Genomic DNA, 24392 nt, shown 5'->3' on the forward strand with positions numbered 1-24392 from the left:
TCTTTTCTTTTCTTTTCTTTTCTTTTCTTTTCTTTTCTTTTCTTTCTAACTTGCTTGTTTTAGGGTAAAAAATTTCATTTAATGTCCAAGCCAAATACATTCATATTGAAATAATGTAAATCAAACAGGTAGCAGTTCCCCCAGTGGGGCCCAAAGTATACTGAACTTAAGTTTTAAGGAGGAACAATTTGTTATTTTTTTTTTTAATGGCAGTTATTTCTGGTTCCTTGTAAAGAGATTGGATTTATTTTAGAAGACTTATAATTTATAGTCCTGTCATTTAAAAGGTTTAATAAGTGCAGCATGAAATGTGGAACTAAAAAGCTAAATAAATGTTCTGACATTTGATTTAGTACAAAAAGTGCTTTTTAATACTCATAACTTTTGAGGCTTTGGAAATTCTTGAAAAGAATAACTAAGGAATTCAATTTTATTTATTCTCTCTGCTATTAAGTGTGCCTTTTGATCAATGTTCATACTTTTAACTTTTGAATAGATAAAGTGTCTTTTTATGAAAAGGGAAAATTATTTTAATGCAAAAACTTCGGATTTTTTTTCTCATATAATACTTCTAAAATTTATTTCTTTGAATGCTGAAATATCATTTCCAGAGTTCTTTGCAGCAGTTTAGAAAGAGGTATTACATGTGATTCTGCCCATTATAGTTAAAAGTTTGCCCATAATGTAGAACCATTTTCCCCAATTTCTTTAGTTAACAGAGAATGCCTTTAATAATATTAATAGGTTTTTCTGAAGTATTAGACAAATAGTTAATTCATAAGAGTTTATTTACCATCAGTACTCAGTAGTTGCATGTGCATTTATAACGTCTGACATTTTTCAAAGCACACACATATTATTTTCTTTGATTGTTGGCACATCTTGGAAGTAGCGCAATTAGTATTTTTCCTATTTTATAGTTATGGAAATTGAAATTCAGAGGGCTAAATGAATTGCCTAAATACAACCTTGTTAGATAGTAAGAAAGCAGTTTAGATGGAAACAAGGCTAGGTTAGATTTAGATTTAAGCAAATTTAGTTTTAGGCAACACTGTCCTTGTTTATCTCTGCATGCTGTCTTCCAGGTTTTGTGGTGAGCTATGGAGGTATGAAGATAAGACACAGGTCTTTCCCTCCAGGGGCTTGAAGTTTAGTGGCAGAGGCCACCTAGTGGGAAAAGTGAAGAAGTGGAATGGTGCTCTATATGAGGGCAGAATGTCTCCGACAGGTTTCTTTTTTTTTTTTTTTTTTTAAGATTTTATTTATTAACACAGAGAGAGAGAGAGAGCACAAGCAGGGGGAGCAGCAGAGGGAGAGGGAGAAGCAGACTCCCTGCTGAGCAAGGAGCCCAAAGTGGGGCTTGATCCCAGGACCCTGGGATCATGACCTGAGCCGAAGGCAGTCGCTTAACCAACTGAGCCACCCAGGCGCCCCTGTTTCCAACAGTTTTGAGGAAGTGACACAAATCTTGAAGAGTGAATAGAAGTTAGCCAGGGTAGTGATAAAGGCATTCAGGAAGAAAAGATTCGAGGAGGTCTGAAGCAGCACACTGAAGAGTTAGTCGTGCCGTGGGAGTACTGTGCTGGGCTGTGTGTGAGAAGACTAGGATGTGAAAGCAGAGAGACCGTGTGCCCTAAAGTTTTCTAAGGTACAGCATGCTAAAAGAGGGATGTAGTGTAAATCGATGGAAGGACTCAGATTGACTAAGGTTTGATTCTTCGTTCTTGGGCTTAGTGTGGGACTGTAGATAAAGTGACTCCGAACCCTAGTGACCTCATATGTAAATGGCAGTAACATTCAGATTGCAGGTAATTAGGAAGACTAAGAGAAATAAATGTAAGGACCTAGTGTGTGCCAAATCTCTAAATATGCAATCATGGAAGATGAACTAGAAGTAAGGACAGTTCACTACACATGTTCTAATATCTAAGTAGACCTGAAAAAAATAGAAATGAAATCTTATTTTAAAAATAGTATTGGAGGGGTGCCTGGGTGGCTCAGTCGTTAAGCGTCTGCCTTCGGCTCAGGTCATGATCCCAGGGTCCTGGGTTCGAGCCCTGCATTGGGCTCCCTGCTCAGCAGGAAGCCTGCTTCTCCCTCTCTCACTCTCCAAGCTTGTGTTCCCTTTCTCACTGTGTCTCTCTCTGTCAAATAAATAAAATCTTAAAAAAAAAAAAAGAAAAAATATTGGAACATTTGGACATTTCTAAAACATCTTACCTGAAGTAGTTTTTTAATTTCATTGTTTAATATTTTGGAATCTTTCAGTGTGGCATTTTGCTATTTTCCTCGTTTGAAAGCAAGACTTTCTGTACCAGGGTATGGTTGTCCAGTAGTGAGACTGCCAGTGGTTCGAGTCACTTTTGTTTGCATGACGATTTGTGCCATCCCCTCTCCCCAACTCTCTGGCCCTGGAATGAATTCTTACCTGGGAGACCTGGATGTATCCTCTTTTAACACTCTAATTTTAGACAAGTGACTTGCCCATTTGTGCGTTTCTTCAGTATTAAAATGGTACCTAATTAATTTAGCTTTAGAGAATAAAATTAAACAGTGGATGGATATACTTTCGTAAAGCATAGTGCCTTAGTCCGCTGGGGCTGCCATAACAAAATGCTACAGACTTTGGGTGGATTAAACAACAGAAATGTACTTCTCCCTGTTCTTGAGGCTGGGGAGTCTAAGATTAAGGCTGATTTGGTTTCTGATGAGAATTCTCTTCCTGGCTTGTAGATAGCTGCGGGCTTGCTGAATGCTCACGTGGCCTTTCCTCCAAGTGTGCTGGGGGGTGAGATAGGATAGAGGGCAAGAGACAGGAAGAGGGGGAAGGGAGAGCGAGCTGCCTGGTGTCCTAGGGCACTAATCCTAAAGGATCAGGGCTCCACTCCACTCTTACTGACCTTATTTAGCCTAATTGCTTCCTTACCCCACATACGGCCACACTGGTTTGGGCTTCAACATAGGAATTTGGGAAGGGGGACACATAATTTAGCCCATAACATGCAGTAAAATTGAAAGTATTTCTTTTGCTGGCTTTATGACTTGGTATTTTGGTAACAGTGAGTTAAAAGCCAGGCATGTATTACTCTCCAGAGCTGTAGATGTATATGGACCATTTAAGTCTCTGCTTTGTAGCTAATTGGTTAGCTATAGAAGTGGTTTACAGCCAAGTTGGTAGAGAAGTCAGAATATTACTGTGCCGAAGGTAATTATAAAAATTCAGCAACCATTCTAATAGTATGTTAAACCTGTACCATTTCCCTGAATTTTTTCTCTCTTTCTTCTTATTCTAGGCTCAAATATAGTTTGGTTCCTATAGGAAATGTCCACATAGTTGAGTGACAGTTTTTAAACTCATTTATCTTAAGAAACACAACTTGTGAATGCAACTTTTTACTCATTAACTGAGCAAGCCTTTTTAGCTAACATGGTAAAATTACACAGTTTTTAAAGACAGCTAAACCAAACCTCCGTTTTGCATAGCAGATTTTGGAACAAAGATAGAAGTCTTAACTAACCTTCAGGATATGTCTTCTCCTTTTCTTTATTGTAAATTTCAATATGAATTTTGACTTGGGCGGTGCTTGGGTGGCTCAGTCGGTTAAGTTCTGCCTTCAGCTCAGGTCATGATCTCCGGGTCCTGGGATCAGACCCTGCCTTGGGCTTCCTGCTCAGTGGGCAGTCTGCTTCTCCACCCCCCCCCACCCTCCCTGCCGTCGCGTGTTCTCTCTCTCTCTCTCAAATAAAAAAAGTCTTTGAAAGAATGAATTTTGACTTGGACTTCTAAGTCTGTTTGCATTTTAGATTGTGGTGGATGAAAAGTCTTTAACTGGTTTCCAAGAACGATCACATTTAATGTTCTTTCTCACAGGCCAGCCCTCCAGATCTCTATATTGAAAGATTTAATATAGCTCTTGGACAGTATATGGGAGCATTGCAGAGCATTGTGCCTCTTTTCATATATATGGTAAGTAAGAGCTGTTTTCCCTTTCCAAATATCTCTGTTTATTGGTCTAAGTACAGATAGATGCAGTTAAGCATGTTCTGTTTATCTTTTGCTATGTATTATGTTAGAAATGGAAGTTAATCTATTTTAGTAATGTTTGATTGTGTTGACGTAGAATTGTTTACCCTTTTACTGTTTAAAAATTCCATAAATAACACTGCTGAATAGACAATTAGGCATTAATAATCAGTACTCAGCATTTATTTTATTTTTGCCATACAGAAGATACTGTGCTTGGAAAATAAAGATATATAAGAAAGATTTCTTGTCTTCAGAAAGTAGAGAGTTAAGCCATCTATCTAAAAACATGACATATGATAAATGCCAAGTAAGTCATGCCATAGAGAAAGTAGAATAATAAAATTTTCTTCCATTATGGTGATGTGATCTCTTTCATTTTGGAGAATTACACCATGAGTATAATTTGTAGTCTCTGGATTTTGTTGATTAGCCCCTTCTCTCTCCTAAATATATAAAATCATGGAATCTTAATGTTAGTATTCCTATTGAAGGCAGGGGCCGTTAGCAACCATTATCCCAATTCTTCTTTGTTTATTAGATTAGACAATGGGATGTTTGGGTTGATCATCCTACATTCTGTAGCATAAAGATTGCTATATGTGGAGTACTGATCTTCAAAATGATTTCTTCTTTATAAAATATACTTCACTGAAAAAAAATACAAAACAGAACATTGAGAGGAATCTGTATTATCAGCAGAGGACTGTTAATTTGTGGGGAGATATTTACAGTAGAAAAACAAGTAGTCAAAGGTAATGACATGTCTGTACGTTTAGAGAGAAATCTCCAGATACATTAGGTGAAAAAGCAAAATGCAACACAGTATATGATATTTCTTCATAGCAAGTGTTTTTTTTTTATTGGGGATAAAAAAGCATATCCAGATATATATATCCATATATATGCAAGGAGCATTTTAGAAAGAACATACGAATGTTTTCCCATTCGAATGGGGCCTTTGAGAATGCAACGGAGGGTCTGCTTTGGGAGACTGGTTTTTATTGCATGGTTTTGTTACCATGTGCATGTTATTTTTATAATTTTCATAATCTTCTGTTTAAGAATTAAGAGAATCAGTGAGCAACTTGTTAACATTCCTGTTTTTATTTTCCACACCTATACATTGAGTTAACATTTAAACATGAACAAATTCAGTCTTGTTTGACTTGCCACTCATTCTAATCATGATGCTTTTGGCTACAGAAAAACAGAACACCTGATTCAAAGTGACTTCAGTAAATAAGGAAAAGTATTAATCTCTTGTAATAAAACTAATAAGCAAATATGGCAGTCTCTAGGGTTGATTGAATCCCATGATTCAATAGTGTTACAGGGACTCAGGTTCGTTCTTATCTCCTTGATGTACTACAGCATCTGTTTCATCTTGTTCTCATGGTCATAAGATGAGTTATAAGATACTTTGCACTGAAGCCTAGGCTTCTCTCAATCTGATTGCTCTATGTGGGGTCACATGTCAGCCTTTGAACCAAAGACCACTCCTAAGAATGCCATAAGCTGAGTAACTTAGAGTAATCAGTGAAGTGGATTGTATGTTGGGGAGTCAACCAGTGCATGTCCACTGCCTGCTTTCAGCCTAGATCATTGATAAACGGGGTACCTTTTATTAGTGTTTCCTGTTGTTGCCTTTTGATGGTGATAGAGTATTTTTAAAAGGAATATTATGTGCCTGTCACACAGTGTGGTCCATTTGTCTCTACCTCTCTGTTTAGTTAATGTCTTCCTGTGTTCTTTGGGAGGTGTATGGTTCATAACATTTTGTCTTTATGTGCTTTAACCCCATGCCAGAAAGACAACTAATAGTAGCAGGGCTTTTGTTTTTTGATGTTGGGTTTTTATGTTTTAATCGATACCTTTATTAATTGTTCCCTAAAATTATTTTTTGGTGCTTCAGCTCATTAGACAAATCATTTCCCCCTAATTGAGGCACTAAAAAACTATTTTCTTTTTCAGAATAAGTTTTACATCGAAACCAAGCTTAACAGAGACCTAAAAGATGACCTTATAAAGCTGTTTACGGAACATGTTGCAGAAAAGCACATTTACAGCCTAATGCGTAAGTAATTCAACCTTCAGGGATGAGATAACACTAGCAATGATCTTTTTGATTTTTGATCAGAGAGTTTTGGCATATACAGCCAGTGTTGACATCTGATTCGTATAGCAAGAGGTGTTGCAAGTCCAGTTCTATAGAGAGAGACCTGGAGGAATTGAAAATGTGACTTAAAGTCCCCTAGAGAGCTGAGAGCAGCTTAGCCAGGTCATTGGACAATGCCTTTATATCTGGCCTGATACTTACCTTTTTTCTCCCCGACAATGGGGGAAATACTATTAAGCGGTTCACCCTAGCTTTGTTACTGGTAATTCTAGAAGGAGCACTATGTTGTATCTTTGAAATGGTAGCACAGAATTGTCTCTGATTTTTACTCTTTGGTGTGAAATCCCTTCTCTAGCCTAGTCTAGTCTAGTTATTTATTAACTATATCTTAGGCGAGCTTCTCAGCCTCTGGTCCTGGTTTTTTCTTCTATGAATTGGGATTTATAAAAGATTTAACTTGGCAACGTAGATTGGTAAGTAAGCAGATCAAAGCACCAAGTTCAGTTAGTTTTTCTCTCCCCCCTGTTCTTGGGCCCCCTGCCCCCTCACAGTAGGTGGTGTCTTAGCCTACCTTTCCTAAAAGAGTATACCTCTCTAAGTGGAGTTTAGGAAAGTCCCTGCAAGCTAATGTCTCAGCATCTTTTAAAAGTTCATGTTTTATGCGGTATATCATTGAAGTCATTTTTTAGAATTTGGCACATACTTGGATTTATAGTATGTATTTTTTGCTTTTCTCATAGTCATGATTAGTTTCTACCACAGTGAACTCTTACCAGTATTTACGGAAGAATTGTTCTAAGCTTGACCATAAACTCTTTTTCATTTTTGAGTTTAAATTAAGAAAATGAAGAGAATGAATTGTTAAACATTGGGCCAGTTTATTTTAAAAAGGCCAAGTTTTCAAATAATATGATAGATTAAGGTAATATTTGTTTCATTATTATGTTCCCAACAGATTCTAGAATCAGAATAGAGACCAGAATCTTGGGACCAGCACTTAAGTATTATCTCTGAAGTTGACATTGTCTTTGCTTTCACTGTAAAATAGAACACAGCATTTTGAAGTCTTTCCTGTTAAAATTTTTTAGAGAAATGCTACCATTTGGTAGAAAAGCTTATTTACTCTTTGAATATGTTTTTATATTTGTCATTAATTTGGAAATCAATTTTATTGGGCATATGCAAAGAGAATATTCAAAGAGAATATAGTCGTCCAGATCTGGTGAGAGAAATCTCTCTTCTGATCCGTGTGAGCTTTCCATAGATTCATGATATTTTACAAGGTCACACCCTGTGAAGAGTCTCCACATAAAGGCCTCTCCACGTAAATACATAAAGTCAGGAAAAAGATGAATTTTTTTTCTCTTAAACCTTCAATTAATTTGTACTTTATTTTTCAAAAAAGTAATCTTTCTCTTGTCATTATATAGTTTGATTTTCATTCAAAAGCAGATACGCCTTTCTTTTCCAAGTAAACTGTAAAGCTATTAAGCTTTTTTTTTTTTTTAAAGTAGGCTCTACTCCCAGCATGGAGCCCAACGCAGGGCTTGAACTCATGACCCCAAGATCAATACCTGAGCTGAGATCAAGAGTTGGACACTTAACTGACTGAGCCACCTGAGCACCCCAGAGCTTTTGTAAATTGTATAAAACTGAGCTGATCACGTATTTATTGAGCAGTTATCAGGCATTGTGCTTAGAGTAAGGCATTCAGACAGTGACCACTGGCCTCATTGGTTTGGGCTCTGTAACAACAAGGGACACTCTAGTTTATTACTGCTATGTGGATGGTCATCAAAAAGATTTAAAAAATACACTCACTGCTTACTATGTACTGGGACCTGTTTTAGATACTTTACAAATACTAACATTTATTTCTCATAACTCTAAAGTGTAGTAGTCATTACTTCCATGTTACAGGTGGAGAAATTCAGGCATAGAAAGGTTAATATTAATTAAATTGGAAGAACAGCTATGAAGAATTGATTTCTCATCTCTAGTTATACATTTTCCTGTACGTCCCCCTCACTCCAACAAAACAAATTCTCATCAGTTAATTTCCTTCTGTGGCTTTAGATACATTTGAAAATGCTAGTGTTTCATTTATTATTATTATGCCACCCCAAAACATAGTCTTTTTTATAAAGTCTTTTATTTTGCTCACAAAGCTGCAGTTGGGGCAGGGCTTGGTGAGGCATTTTATCTCAGCTGCACTCAGCATGGGCTGATGTGATTCACCCAAGGGTTGGGGACTTTGAAGACGGCTCACTCATATGACTGGCAAGTTGTGGTGACTGTAGTTTCCTCTAAGAGTGAGTGTCCCAACATATAGGAAATGGAAACTGCCGGTTTCTTAAGTCCTGGGCCTGGAAATTGGCACAGTGTCACTTTTGCTGTGTTGTGTTGGGCAGGCAGTTACAGAGCCCAGATTCCAGGCGAGTGGGCATGGACACACCTCTCCATGGGAGGCATGCTGGAAGAATTGAGGGGCTGTGTTTTACAGCAGAGGCAAATGAACACCCCTCTGCTAATGAATAATTGGTACTCCAATGCCCTGTTTCAGTGATTGTTTCATGAATGAATACAGTTACTTCTCACTGTAAATAAAGGCCATTTTCTACCATCTCTTGGTACATACATGCTTATAGAATAAAAAAGCTTTGGCTTCTGGCTGGTAGTAAATTTGTTTTCCTTTGAATTTAATTTTTACTTCGCATTAATCTTTGAAAACAGAAATACTGGGATCTACTTTAGCCAGGGTATCTGTAGTATTTTTATATTGATGATTCTGAGCAAATGTGACAAAATTGGCTGGTTAATGGTAGAAGTTTCTTGAGAAAATACATGTTGAGTTACAGTAGAAGATTTATAGTTCACTTTGACAGAGGGCTTTAAAAATTTACATGATTATCAGTTATTCTTAGGTTCTGCCTTTTAGTTCAGACCCTTATAGTTTGAACTTGTTAAAGGTCAAGAATATTTTTAATTTTAGTTTTGATATTAAGAATTACTTTTCAAATTAGAAAAGGAGAGAAGCCCTTAGGTAAGGCTGTAGCTCTGAGGGATAATTGAAAGCTCTGAGGGGCTTGGTTCTGGCTCCAGTTCAGCTATTAAGAAGCTGTGTGACTTTTAGGATGGCACTTAATCTCTCTAGACTTCAGTGTCATAAACTAATGAAAGAGGTTAGTCCTGGAAGTTCAGGAAGGTCCTAGTCTAGTTTTAAAACTGTTAACTTAAAACCAACAATCAGTGGAATTGTGGAGTATTTTTTTTTTAATTCTATAATTTAGGGGAGAAAACTGTTTACTAAGTTTTACTAAGGGTAAAACTTCATTAGTACTTGTTACATATAAGATCTGTATTTCAGTGCTGGCATGGTGAACTAGAAAGAATACAGAATTTAGAGTGAAACAAAAGTTCTCAGACCTCTCTGCCACTTGCTAGCTCTGTGACTTCAGATGAATTATGCAGTGTTTTTTTATTGTTTTGTTTTTAGCCTCAGCTTCCTTATCTGTTTAAAAAAAATGATAATCTTGTGAGAAAGTAAATCCTAAAGTTTAAAAGAATTAAACCTGTAAAGTACCTAGCACCTGTTAAATCCTCAAGAAATATTTTCTTCTCAGTTTCATGCTGCTGCCCCCGCCCCCATTCCCTTCTTTTTCCTTAAAAGAGGAGACCAACGAGTAAATCTCTTAAGCACTGTTCTCCTAAAAAGAATCTAGGTGGAGAGGATTTTAGTGAACTGTTACGCCATCTCAACTTTGTTATCGTTATGTTATTGAATGTAAATCTTTTTTATTTTTATTGAGTTCATTTATTGAGTCCTTACCATGTCTCGGAAACTGTATTTTATAACCTGTCTCTCTATCTATCTGTTTATTTGATGTAGTGTTCATGATTCATTGTTTGCATATAACACCCAGTGCTCCATTCAGTACGTGCCCTTTTTAATACCCATCACCAGGCTAACCCATCCCCCCACCCCTCTAGACCCTCAGTTTGTTTCTCAGAGTCCACAGTCTCTCATGGTTTGTCTCCCCCTCCGATTTCCCCCCCTTCATTTTTCCCTTCCTACTATCTTCTTTTTTTTTTAAACATATAATGTATTATTCGTTTCAGAGGTACAGGTCTGTGATTTGTCAGTCTTGCACAATTCACAGCGCTCACCATAGCACATACCCTCCCCAATGTCTATCATCCAGCCACCCCATCCCTCCCAGCCCCCACCACTCCAGCAACCCTCAGTTTGTTTCCTGAGATTAAGAATTCCTCATATCAGTGAGATCATGATACATATCTTTCTCTGATTGACTTATTTCACTTAGCATAATACCCTCTAGTTCCATGCACGTCATTGCAAATGGCAAGATTTCATTTTTTGATGGCTGCATAATATTCCATTGTATATATATACCACATCGTCTTTATCCATTCATTTGTTGATGCACATCTTGGCTCTTTCCATAGTTTGGCTACTGTGGATATTGCTGCTATAAACATCGGGGTGCACGTACCCCTTCAGATCACTACTTTTGTATCTTTGGGGTAAATACCCAGTAGTGCAATTGCTGGGTTGTATGGTGGCTCTATTTTCAACTTTTTGAGGAACCTCCATACTGTTTTCCAGAGTGGCCGCAACAGCTTGCATTCCCACCAACAGTGTAGGAGGGTTCCCCTTTCTCCGTATTCTTGCCAACATCTGTCATTTCCTGACTTGTTAATTTTAGCCATTCTGACTGGTGTGAGGTGGTATCTCATTGAGGTTTTGATTTGGATTTCCTGATGCCGAGCGATGTTGAGCACTTTTTCATGTGTCTGTTGGCCATTTGGATGTCTTCTTTGGAAAAATGTCTGTTCATGTCTTCTGCCCATTTCTTGATTGGATTATTTGTTCTTTGGGTGTTGAGTATGATAAGTTCTTTATAGATTTTGGATACTAGCCCTCTATCTGATAACGTCATTTGCAAATATCTTCTCCCATTCTGTCGGTTGCCTTTTGGTTTTGTTGACTGTTTCCTTTGCTGTGCAAAAGCTTTTTATTTAGTCCCAATAGTTCATTTTTGCCCTTGCTTCTCTTGCCTTTGGCGATGTTTCTAGGAAGAAGTTGCTGCGGCTGAGATCAAAGAAGTTGCTGCCTGTGTTCTCTAGGATTTTGATGGACTCCTGTCTCACATTTAGGTCTTTCGTCCATTTTGAGTTTATTTTTGTGTGTGGTGTAAGGAAATGGCCCAGTTTCATTCTTCTGCATGTGGCTGTCCAATTTTCCCAACACCATTTGTTGAAGGGACTGTCTTTTTGCCATTGGACATTCTTTCCCGCTTTGTCGAAGATTAGTTGACCATAGAGTTGAGGGTCCATTTCTGAGCTCTCTATTCTGTTCTTTTGATCTATGTGTCTGTTTTTGTGCCAGTACCATACTGTCTTGATGATTACAGCTTTGTAATAGAGCTGGAAGTCCGGAATTGTGATGCCGCCAGCTTTGCTTTTCTTTTTGAACATTCCCTCTGGCTATTCGGGGTCTTTTCTTGTTCCATACAAATTTTAGGATTATTTGTTCCATTTCTTCGAAAAAGTTGATGGTATTTTGATAGAGATTGCATTAAATTGTGTGGATTGCTCTAGGTAGCATTGACATCTTCACAATATTTGTTCTTCCAATCCATGAGCATGGAACGTTTTTCCATTTCTTTGTGTCTTCCTCAATTTCTTTCACGAGTATTCTATAGTTTTCTGAGTACACATTCTTTGCCTCTTTGGTTAGATTTAGTCCTAGGTATCTTATGGTTTTGGGTGCAATTGTAAATGGGATTGAGTCCTTAATTTCTCTTTCTTCTGTCTTGTTGGTGTATAGAAACACAACTGATTTCTGTGCATTGATTTTATATCCTTCCACTTTACTGAATTCCTGTATGAGTTCTGGCAGTTTGGGTGTGGAGTCTTTTGGGTTTTCCATATAAAGTATCATATCATCTGCAAAGAGTGAGAGTTTAACTTCTTCTTTTCCGATTCGGATGCCTTTTATTTCTTTTTGTTGTCTGATTGCTGTGGCTAGGACTTCTAGTACTATGTTGAATAGCAGTGGTGATAGTGGACATCCCTGCCATGTTCCTGACCTTAGGGGGAAAGCTCTCAGTGTTTCCCCTTGTTTGTTGGGAGATTTTTGATTACTGCTTCAGTTTCCTTAGTGGTTATGAGTCTGTTCAGGTTTTCTTTTTCTTCCTGGTTCAGTTTTGGTGGTTGATACATCTCTAGGAATGCATCCATTTCTTCCAGGTTATCTAATTTGCTGGCATAGAGTTGCTCATAATATGTTCTTAGAATTGTTTGTATTTCTTTGGTGTTGGTTGTGATCTCTCCTCTTTCATTCATGATTTTGTTGATTTGGGTCATTTCTCTTTTCTTTTTGATAAGTCTGGCCAGGGGTTTATCAATCTTGTGAATTCTTTCAAAGAACCAGCTCCTAGTTTCGTTGATCTGTTCTACTGTTCTTTGGGTTTCTATTTCATTGATTTCTGCTCTGATCTTTATTATTTCTCTTCTCCTGCTGGGTTTAGGCTTTATTTGGTGGTCTTTCTCCGGCTCCTTTAGGTGTAGGGTTAGGTTGTGTATTTGAGACCTTTCTTGTTTCTTGAGAAAGGCTTGTATTGCCATATACTTTCCTTTTAGGATCGCCTTTGCTGCATCCCAACGAGTTTGAACAGTTGTGTTTTCGTTTTCATTGGTTTCCATGAATTTTTTTAATTCTTGTTTAATTTCCTGGTTGACCCATTCATTCTTTAGTAGGATGCTCTTTAGCCTCCATGTATTTGAGTTCTTTCTGACTTTCCTCTCGTGATTGAGTTCTAGTTTCAAAGCATTGTGGTCTGAAAATATGCAGGGAATGATCCGAATCTTTTGGTACCGGTTGAGACCTGATTTGTGACCCAGGATGTGATCTATTCTGGAGAATGTTCCATGGGCACTAGAGAAGAATGTGTATTCTGTTGCTTTGGGATGGAATGTTCTGAATATATCTGTGAAGTCCATCTGGTCCAGTGTGTCATTTAAAGGCTTTATTTCCTTGTTGATCTTTTGCTTAGATGATTTGTCCGTTTCAGTGAGGGGGGGGATGTTAAAGTCCCCTACTATTACTGTATTGTTGTCGATGTGTTTCTTTGCTTTTGTTATTAATTGGCTTATATAATTGGCTGCTCCCATGTTAGGGCCATAGATATTTAAAATTATTAGATCTTCTTGTTGGATAGACCCTTTAAGTATGATACAGTGTCCTCGTCTCTTATTACAGTCTTTGTTTTAAAATCTAATTTGTCTGATACAAGGATTGCCACCCCAGCTTTCTTTTGATGTCCATTAGCATGGTAAATGGTTTTCCACCCCCTCACTTTCAATCTGGAGGTGTCTTTGGGTCTTAAATGAGTCTCTTGCAGACAGCATATCGATGGGTCTTGCTTTTTTTCCAATCTGATACGCTTTGTCTTTTGGTTCGGGGCATTTATTTAGCCCATTTACACTCAGGGTAACTATTGAAAGATACGAATTCAGTGCCATTGTATTGCCTGTAAGGTGACTGTTACTGTATATTGTCTCTGTTCCTTCTGGTCTATGTTACTTTTAGGCTCTCTCTTTACTTAGAGGATCCCTTTCAGTATTTCTTGTAGGGTTGGTTTGGTGTTCGCAAATTCTTTTAGTTTTTGTTTGTCCTGGAAGTTTTTTTTATCTCTCCTTCTATTTTCGGTGACAGTCTAGCTGGATATTGTCTTCTTGGCTGCATATCTTTCTCATTTAGTGCTCTGAATATATCATGCCAGTCCTTTCTGGCCTGCCAGGTCTCTGTGGATAGGTCTGTTGCCATTCTAATGTTTCTACCATTGTAGGTTACGGACCTCTTGTCCTGAGCTGCTTTCAGGATTTTCTCTTTGTCTCTGAGACTTGTAAGTTTTACTATTAGATGTCAGGGTGTTGACCTATTTTTATTGCTTTTGAGGGGGGTTTTCTGTGCCTCCTGGATTTTGATGCCTATTTCCTTCCCCAAATTAGGGAAGTTCTCTGCTATAATTTGCTCCAGTATACGTTCTGCCCCCCCTCTTCTTCTGGGATCCCAATTATTCTAATAGTGTTTCATCTTATGGTATCACTTATCTCTCGAATTCTGCCCTCGTGATCCAGTAGTTGTTTATCTCTCTTTTTCTCAGTTTCTTTATTCTCCATCATTTGGTCTTCTGTATCAGTAATTCTCTTTTCTGCCTCATTTATCATAGCAGTTAGAGCCTCCATTTATGATTGCGCCTCATTAATAGCCTGTTTGATTTCGACTTGGTTAGATTTTAGTTCTTTTATTTCTCCAGAAGGGGTTCCGCTAGTATCTTCCATGCTTTTTTTCAAGCCCAGCTAGTATCTTTATAATCATCATTCTGAACTCTAGTTCCGACATCTTACTAATGTCTGTATTGATTAGGTCCCTGGCCGTCTGTACTGCCTCTTGTTTTTTTTTTTGAGCTTTTTTTTCCGTCTTGTCATTTTGTCCAGAGGAGAATAGATGAATGAGAGAACAAAATGCTAATAGGGTAGCAGTGTCCCCAGAAAAATACACACTAAACAAATCAGAAGAGACCCAAAACCAGGGTAAAAGAAACGGAAGGAAAGAAAAAAGAAAAAAAAGGGATATGATCAGATATGATCAGACTGGTGAATAGATCAGTGCCACATACTAGATTTTGGGTGTATTTTGGTCTTTTAGAAGAAACTGCCTCCCAAAATTTTAAAGAAAGAAAAATTTATATATGTATGAAAATAAGAGTAAATACGATGAAGGGATGGCATCTGACTGTAAAGATGAAAATTATAAAAGATTTTATAAAAGGAATTGATAAGAAATTGGTTGAAAAAAGAAAGAAGAGAAATTAAAAAAGGGGGGAGAGAATGTGATCAGGCAGGAGACTAGAGTAAAGCCATACAGTAGAGATTTAGGGTATATTTTGGTCTTCTAGAAGAAACTGTATCCCAAAATTTTAAAGAGAGAACAACTTACATATACATACCAAAAATAAGGTTCACTAATGAAGGGATAGAATATGACTCTAAAAATGAAAAATAAAGATTTTAAAGAAAGGGATTGATAAGATGTTGGTTGAAAAAGGGAAAAAGAAAAATTTAAAAAAAATGTAGAAAAAGGAAAATAAAAAAAAATTAACTTTGAAAGACTGAAGAATCATGGGAAAAAAAGCCATGAATTCTGTGTGCTGTATTCCCCTAGTGCTGGAGTTCTGCCATTCTCAGTGATCGGTCTTGGCTGGCTATTCTTGCTGATCTTCTGGGGGAGGGGCCTGTTGGCAGTGGTTCTGAAATGTCTTTACCCCACGAAGAACTGCACCGCCCTTGCTGGGGGCTGGGCTAAGTAATCTGCTCGGGTTTGCTCTCAGGAGCTTTTGTTCCCTGCAAATTTTCCCTACAGCTTTGGAGGATGAGAGTGAAAATGGTGGCCTCCCAATCTCCACCCGGAGGAGCCGAGAGCTTGGGTCTCCACTCTTCAGTGAGCTCCCAGAGAAAAGCAGTCAGTCATTTCTGTCTCCCCTCTCTCTGGCCACGCTCCGTGCTCACCTGGCCTGTGACCCAGCGTTTCTCTCTCCAGCACACGACCCTGTTTGGAGTCTCCAAACCCAGCAGGTTCCTGTGGTGCGCTCCCGTGCCGCTCACCCCGGGGGATGAAGGGGAGTCTTCCCGGGTCTGCCACTTGTTGGGTCCCTGCTTGAAGAGCAGTGGCCCGACTGTACCGCGGATCATGGTTTATGGCAACCCCGAGCTGAGAGCCTGCTCCTCGGCTCTGTGTCTGCAGCCAGCTTCCCTGCTCCGATACCTGGGAGCTCTGCCACACTCAGGCACCCCCGGTCTTTCTGTGACCCTGAGGGTCCTGCGACCACACTGTCCCAGCGAGGGTTCCACACACACATACCCCGGCTTAGCCACTGGAGCGACGTCCCTCAGCGGAGCCGCCTTCTAAAAGTTCCAATTTTGTGCTCCGCTGCTCTATCACTTGACGGTATTGGCTGATGGAGGCTCCCTCCCTCGCCGTCTATCCTCCCGAGTATCGCCTCGGATTCCCTTCTCTGCACACCCTACCTTCCAGAAAGTGGTTGCTTTTCTGTTCAGAGAGTTGCTGCTATTCTTTTCTTCTATCTCCTGTTGCGTTGGTAGGTGTTCAGAATGGTTTGATCTCCTATCTAGCTGAGTTCCTGGGACTAGACGAAATTTAGGTCTCCTACTCCTCCGCCATCTTGCTCCTCCTCCCGAATGTAATTCTTTTCATTAATCCATCCCATATTAATTTTTTAATTTTTTTAAAGCTTTTATTTATTCATTTGAGAGAGAGAGATAGCAAGAAAGAGAGAGAGCACGAATGGGGGCTGGGGGAGAAGGGGAGAGGCAGACTACCCGATGAGCAGGGAGCCCGATGTGGGACTCGATCCCAGGACGCTGGGATCATGACCTGAGCCGAAGGCAGGCGCTTAACTGACTGAGCCACCTAGGCGCTCCCCAAATTAATTTTTATTTATTTTATGTATAATTTAATCTGTGAATGTATCATTTTTTCATTTCCAAATGTATATATTTGATGACATAATTAAGGTGTGATTGAATGTGAAGAGTTAGTGGGAACAAGACTTATGAAGGCCAAAACGATTGTCAAAAAGTAGGAAAATGAATGAATAGAAATAGAGCCTGTGTGTGGGGCACATGTTGTAATTAGAGATAACATTGAGTGGAAGAGACTCCCAGAACCTAAAATTTAGAATTGCAGTTATTAAACATTACATCCTAAAATTTGATTTTCTGCAGTGTTTAACATTTGTCATCCTTAAAATTTATCTGTGCCTTTCAGAGTTATCACTGTCTATTGCTGATAGAATCAGAAGGATACACTTAAATGCACTTCTGGCCTTCATCATATAAATTGAAATGTAACTCGCATTGTATGTTTGAAAACTATAAAATCATTGCTGGTCAAGTGAGGAGGCGCTTTCCTTTTTGCAAAGGCATAGCTTATGCAGCTTTACAAGCCTTGATTAGCATAAAGTTATGCTAAGTCTTGTGGGTTTTGGGGGTAGTAAATTGCAGGTGGTCTTTGAGAGAAATTAAAAGTTAATGGGAATCATTGTTATTTGTTGTATCTACTAAAATGATGGAATACATTCATATCTGTTAATGATGTTATTTAGAAGAATTATTCCTATTTATTTATAAATGTTGTAATAAAATTTTCGTTGGAGAAGGTAACCTAAAAGAAAGCTGACTTGGCATGGTCAGTCGGGGTCAAGTGGTTGTGAGAGTCAAGAAAGTGAGGATGAGCCAGGCAATTCCTTGCCTGTATGTTTAGTAAGGAAAAAGTACACGCACCTGTGGGGTTCGGGAATGTGAGTTTCTGACTCAGATCGTAGTTACTAAAATTACCAATAATGTGTCTTCAGAAATATCCCAAGGGCCTCAGATATGGTGATTTGGGGAAAGAGCAATGGTTGGGAGAGTTAGAGAATATTTTATTTTCCAAATGTAAATCTTCTGACTCATGAACTTAATGGGAAGCACTTTCAGCTCACTCACTAAGTACCATGAATACTACTGCTTTTGGAAAGCTTATTTTCAGAATTCCCATGAATTGAATCATCTCCATTAGTGTTTTAACAGACCTGCACATATTTACTTGTTAGATTGAACTCTACTGCATTGGATTTTTTAGAAAAAATCTTTAGCATGTAGACTTGGTTTGTCCCCTGGGGCTGTTCTTTTCTTACACTTGTTTGCCCTTTCGTCTTTGGGAGAAATAATTATAGAGAAACCTTGACAATCATTGTGTTCTATCATATTTTTAACCCATTTTCTCTTTCAGCTTTACTTTTAGAAGCCCAGTCGACACCATTTCAAGTCACACCTTCAACTATGGCAAATATTGTGAAAGGCCTGTATACTCTCAGACCAGGTAAACAGTCACCATTTCTTTTGAGGTTGGACTTGTTGATTTGTTTGTTAATGAGAGCTCCAGCCTTATCCAAGAGGGGAGTGTTTGTCTATGTGTTTTTTTGAGGCCTAATGGTATTTGGATTTGTTATAGCCAAAAAAAATTGAGTAGATAGTACAGTTATCATTGTGAAATGTAAAATCAGGACTCACTTGGAAAACCGACTAGTTTAGGAAATACAAGAAATAATTTGTAGCAGATGTTTTGGATAAAATTGAATCTCATGTCCAGTATTCATTTCTGTCTTTTTTGTTGTGGAGTTTCTCCTTCATCTGTATCCCACACTGCAGATATGCATAGACATACACATCCACAACTCCCATCTTCTTAGGCCAATTTTGTAACTTGCAGGGAATCTAGAAGTGTTGGTAAAATTACAGTCATTTCATAAGTGTATTGTGAGGAGAGAGATACTCAGTAAAGCAGAACCAAAAATCAAAGACCACTATATTCAAAGGCATGGTTTGTAAATTATCTTAATGTATCTATCTTAGAATAAAAAAGCCATTGTGAATTTAAAGGAATTCCAAGATGTTTTTGTATATATCTTCCCGTTTGTAAGCCAGAACCTCAAACTTGTCATACAGTTGTCTAGCAAATTTTTTAAAAGCCCATAGTAAAGAGATTGCAAAAATTCTCAGGGTAGAACATTGTGCTACCCCATCTAGAAACGTAAGGGACATTTTTTTGACAGTACTTTTTCTGTGGAATTCTTTTGTCTATAAGGGTTAAATGAAATAAAACATTATCTAAAGAGCTTAACATAGTACCTGATAATAAGCGTGGCTAACATTAGCTGTTTTTATTACTATCCAGTTAGGTCCAGTAGTTATTTTAATTAACTGATGGCTTGATTGTTTGCTTAAATAATTTGAAAGATACGTCAGAATTTAGTTCGCTGAAATGGAAACAAATTAAAAACTGTGGCATTGTGGGTAGACTGTGATGTCAGAAATACCTTCTTTCCCAGGCTGCTTTAAGCAGTTAGGGTCTTCTAGAATATCCTGATGTCATGTTAACTTAAATTTGCATCGGGTCTTACTCTACTTCATAAACAAGTTTTTCTTAGCAATTACTTCTATAAGGTAGCAAAAATATTACATATGTCCAATAAACTGATGTTTCTAGTTTCTCAGTTTTGTATTCATTTTACTAAATGTGATAAAAATGGCTCATGAATTTTTCTTTTAGTCCTAGGTTATGAATGCTTTTTTTTCTTTTATTTTGGAATCATCCAAACGTGGTATTAAACACATTTCTAAATTCTGTCTCTAAAGAGTAGGCAGCTTTATCAGCTCTGGATTTTATCATAAATAACAAAATGGCAAAATAAAACTAATCACTAAGGGTAGAAAAACTCATAGATACGTGTTTATCCAAATGCTGTTTTATCCAGGTTTGAGCTCTTGTAATAGGATTCATACTACTTGTGAGGAGAATTCTGTCTTTGAGAGTTGTCCTTTTGAAAAGAATTTTATCAGAGACTAACCTTTTGCTGCACTAGGCATTTTCTGAGATACTATTAAAAATATTTTGACATTTACATGTCTTGCCAGTACCCATTCTCTTCCTGGTTTGTTGAAGTAGTTTTATTCACCTGACAGATTAAGGTTAAAATATTTTAAAAGTTGAATTTTAAGTGTAAAAAGTTGAGTCCACTGTACTGGTTCTCAAGTGCTGATCTTCATATAATGAATGCATCTGAATCACCCAAGGAAGTTTTTTAAACTAAATTCCTGGGTCCTAATCCTTGGAGATTCTTATGACTCTTAGAATTTTTGGTATGTGTCCATCTGATCTTTAGGAAGCTTAGTTTAGGCACAGTGCCAACTCTCCTATCCTGCCCTTCTTCGTTTAATACACACACTTTTCTTTGATTTCTTCATCTTCATTTTAATGATTTCCTGGAGTTCCATAAAATGGCAGATCAGTTTGACTCCTGCCACCCCTCCCTGGTGGGTCAGTGGTTCTCCAGGTCTCCGTATTGAGACTCTAAAGGTATATTTGAGTTGAACTGGAAGGAGGGACACTGTTGAGAACATTTTGCCATGAGTTTATACAAGGGATGAGTGGATTGGCTCTGGTTTTGTTTTTTGTGGTACTTGTTTTTTTTGTTGTTTTGTTTTGGTCATGTCTAACTTAACTATTCTCCTGTTGGACACTTTTTACTTACCATTGACCTAGCATCCAGCACTGCACAGCATCAAACATGGCTTGTTTTTAAGATTTTATTTATTTGACGGAGAGAGACACAGTGAGAGAGGGAACACAAGCAGGGGGGGTGGGAGAGGGAGCTCAGCTCCTGCTGAGCAGGGAGCCCGACACGGGGCTGAATCCCAGGACCCTGGGATCATGACCTGAGCCGAAGGCAGATGCTTAATGACTGAGCCACCCAAGTGCCCCTTGTTTTGTTTTTTGGTTTTTTTTTTTTTTTAAGATTTAGAATTATTTACTCAGATTACAATTTTTAAAGCGTTGAGCTCACTGGATTAAATACAGATTGACATTTTGTGGTTTTCGATCTATACAGCCAAGATGTTTTCCAAAGGGAAAATTTGAAAGGGCAGGATTAAAAGAATCTAACAGGGGTTTAACAGTGCTAAATTAGGACCAGAAACAAGGATGGGGGAGTGCTAGTTTTAGCATGCCCTTGATACAGGTGGATGTTATTTATATTTAGTATTCACAGAATAAGGGTAAGAGAGTGTTTATCAGCAAAATGTAAAAATATCTGCTTTCTTTGTACTATAAATTCTTTTTAGAAAGGACATTTAATCTGTCGTATATTCCTTATCAGAATGGGCTTGCACTAATTTTTTCCCCACTTTAGGTTCGGTTTAATACATATATTCTTTGAACAAAAGAAAAGTTTCCCTTTTTCATTTAATTTGTCTTTATGATTTCCTTAATGAATCTTTTCCTTCCCTCACAGAGTGGGTTCAGATGGCTCCAACTCTGTTTTCTAAATTTATTCCAAACATTCTCCCTCCGGCTGTGGAATCTGAACTTTCTGAATATGCTGCTGAAGATCAGAAACTTCAAAGAGAACTTATACAGAATGGTTTTACGAGGCAAGTTTTTTTTCTTTTCTTTTTGAGAAAATATGTCCATTTCCTTCGGCTGGTTTGGCTTGGCAAGGGAGGGAGGCCAGGGTTCTTAGAATGGGAGACAGCCATTGAGCAATCACGGTGCTGTTGCTGGGGGAGGGGTTAGCTGCCTGTGGAAACGGTGAAGCTGGGATTTGATTTGATGGAAGCTGCCCTTCACTAAACATGGGTTTAGAAGAAAGGCGCTCTCGCTGGAGGGACAGTGAGGCTGGGAGGCCTGTAAGCGCTCTTCCAGTTGTGAACCCTCTACCTTGTTCCCAGCACTGGTGGGTGTTACGGTTAGTTATAGTGTAGTTCTGTGAATGAACTAGCAAATGACTAGTGTATGACTAAACCAGTAAAATGGCTTTTCAGTTCTGGTTTTCGTATTTTTACTTCTGCCCTAAATTCTGCTTGTTTCTTCTTAAAAAGTAGGATATCTCTATATGTATCCAGAAAATTTGCCTTCCTTGGTTTTGATATATACATGTGGCTGATTTTTCTAAAATTTACAATTCAGGATCTTAGCTATATCCCAGAAAATCTTGCAAAGTGCATATTTTCAACCAAAATAGATTATATTATGGGAAAACACCCAGTTGCCTCACCAAATCATTGAAGGGTGCAGTAAGGTAGCACTTTTACATATCTTCTCTTATTTGAATTCCTGACATTAAAGGAAGAAAGTTATGGAAAGTTAGACGCCTAGGTTTCTCCCTGAGGTATAGTTGTGATCATAAATAGTAGGTTGAATATTGACTCGCTTACCTGACTAGGGCTGGGGATGGACATTCTCTTTTATAGGTTCTGAGGCCAAGCTACATCTCAGAATACCAGTCTTGACCAAGATCGTTTTTACTGTCTCTAGTCTCAGCACAGATTAGGAAAGAAAGCCGAAAAATCTGTTCTTTGCAGCCTCATGCATTGGTATTTATTCCCCTTTTGTCCTGGTGCCATCTGTATTCCTGTGGACGTGGGGTCACTGAGTAATCCCCACTCAGTGACCCCACTCACTGGCAGCTCATACGGGAAAGGCTCATGGAAGCTGTGTAGGTAGGTCTGGCAGACCTGACTTTCTTGGGTCAAGTTAAGGGAAGGCAAGGCCATAGAAAATGCTGGAATGTAAGCAGCTGATTTTCCTCCCTCAAGTCCAGTGGTCAGGTGTTTTCTGACATTAATTACAATATTTCTAATAGCAGTATTATTTTCATATACAGAATGAGCCTGTTTAATGCTATAGTAATTTTACTTATTTTTGAAGAGCTATTATATTCATGTGGTTCAAAAGTAAAGATGATACAGAAAGTACACATTGAGAAGTTTTGCTCCTGGTTGTTTCCCCATCTATTCCTACCCCTTTAGGTGACCATTTTATTAGTTCCTTATGATTCCTTTCAGTACTTATTTTAATATACAGATACAAGCAAACACAAACACAATATACAAACCTGGTAATATTCTCAGCCTCACTCTTAGTTTTTTTACTTTTACTCCTTTCTTACCCCTTCTGTTGTGTAGATAGAACTTGTTTAACCAGTCCCCTGCGGATGGCAATTGGAATGATTTCCAGTCTTGCTGTGATAGAGAATGCTGTGATGAATACCCTTGTACATGCATAATTGTGTACCTGTTGCAGGTATATATGGAGAGTAAATTCCGATAAGTGGGATTGCTGGATCAAGAAGTCAGTCAGTTGTAACTTTGATTAATATCGCCAAATTGCCCTTCATGGGGGATTGTGCCATTTTGCATATCCACCAGCACAGTTTGAAAAGTTCCTCTTCTTCATGGCCTTGCTCGTAGAGTATATTGTTAGGCTTTTGGATTTTCACTGGTCTGACAGGTGAAAAATAATTACTCCGAAAAATTGTTTTAATTTGCATTTCTCTTACTAAGAGTGAGGCTGAGAATATTACCAGGTTTGTATTTCTTTTCCTGTAAATGGCCTGTTTATGCCCTTTGCTCACTTTTCTATTCGTTAGCCTTTCTTCCTTGAATTCTAGGAGCTCTTTCTATGTTGAAGAGATTGATTCTCTGCCCAAGATAAGTCAGTTGATTTTTGCAGTTTGTGACTTTGCTTATGGTGGTTTTTTGTTTTATTTTAAGTCATGCAGAAGTTTTTTATTTTTGTGTAACTTTATCAGGTTTTTTCTTTATGGCTTATGGGTTTTGAATTACAGTTAAAAGTTTTTTCTTAAATTAAGTAAATGCAAAATAATCTGAGTCTACCTTTTATGGTTTTCTCTAGACTTACCATAATATTGAAGTCTTTTATGCTTTGATTCATGTTTTTATTTGAATGTTTTCTTTTAATTTTAGAGGTGAGTTTATTCATACCTTTAAAAAATAAACAAGCTTCTGAAAACTTCTATTTCTATGAAGCAATGTATTATAAGATAGCTCTTGTGGATTTCTCTGAACACCTTGAACTCACCTTCCACAACAGTGTGTAGAACTGTGTAAACATATCCAGAGATATTTTCCTAATCCTAATTTTGGAACTGAAAGAAGAGACCAGGGTGCAGGGCTGCATTTAAACGTTAGTATTCCAAGAGGTGATACGATTAAACTGTTTTGTTGTACAAACCAAATTGGGCCACTTCTAGAATTAACAACATATTATACATTAATATGAGAACTGAAGTCTGCCTTACAAATTATTCTGGTGGGTACTTTGCACGTTGTAGGTCCTGCCTAACCTGCATTCTCGGACTTCCTGCAGTCCACTGCTGAGCTGGCCCAGACCCATCGGAAAGGATGTGCACCCGTCCTATACTTAGCAGCTGAGAGAGAATCTGCCTATGCTTCCAGCTCTTGTGTATGGGCCTTCCACATTCTGCCCTGGCAGACCTGATGCTGCCTTTGATCATTATTTGACTAGGATTGTTTTGGAAGAAATGGTGTCCACTGGTGCAGAAAACCTTGAGAATATAGTATAGGCTATCCAACAAGAATTCTGTTACTGGCTGTTCCGATTGAGCAGTCATTTTATGGTTTATGCCTAACAAGTCACATGATTCCTGTTCAGCTTTGCAAACTATTTTTTCATTTAGGACTGTGTTTTGTTTACGTGGTATGGTCCTGAAAGGCAGCACCCAGCTTTGATGTAGATGGCACAGGATGTCTTCAAAGTGTTTTGGAAATGTTGTGAAT

At 38.2% G+C, this 24392-nt stretch overlaps 1 protein-coding gene across 2 annotated transcripts in view; it reads left to right on the forward strand.

The window, feature by feature from the left end:
• CACUL1 (CDK2 associated cullin domain 1) overlaps positions 1–24392 on the forward strand; it is an 82319-nt gene that overhangs the window by 49426 nt on the left and 8501 nt on the right. For both annotated transcript variants that reach the window (XM_073904126.1, XM_025880540.2), the window contains exons 4-7: positions 3872–3967; positions 5999–6101; positions 18025–18114; positions 21086–21224. In XM_073904126.1, the coding sequence (XP_073760227.1) occupies positions 3872–3967; positions 5999–6101; positions 18025–18114; positions 21086–21224 (428 nt within the window). The remainder of the gene's footprint in view (positions 1–3871; positions 3968–5998; positions 6102–18024; positions 18115–21085; positions 21225–24392) is intronic.

The sequence above is a fragment of the Callorhinus ursinus genome, unplaced genomic scaffold, assembly GCF_003265705.2.
Source record: "Callorhinus ursinus isolate GAN/ISIS: 27379988/994484 unplaced genomic scaffold, GSC_fseal_2.0 scaffold20, whole genome shotgun sequence".
NCBI classification, from domain to species: Eukaryota; Metazoa; Chordata; class Mammalia; order Carnivora; family Otariidae; genus Callorhinus; species Callorhinus ursinus.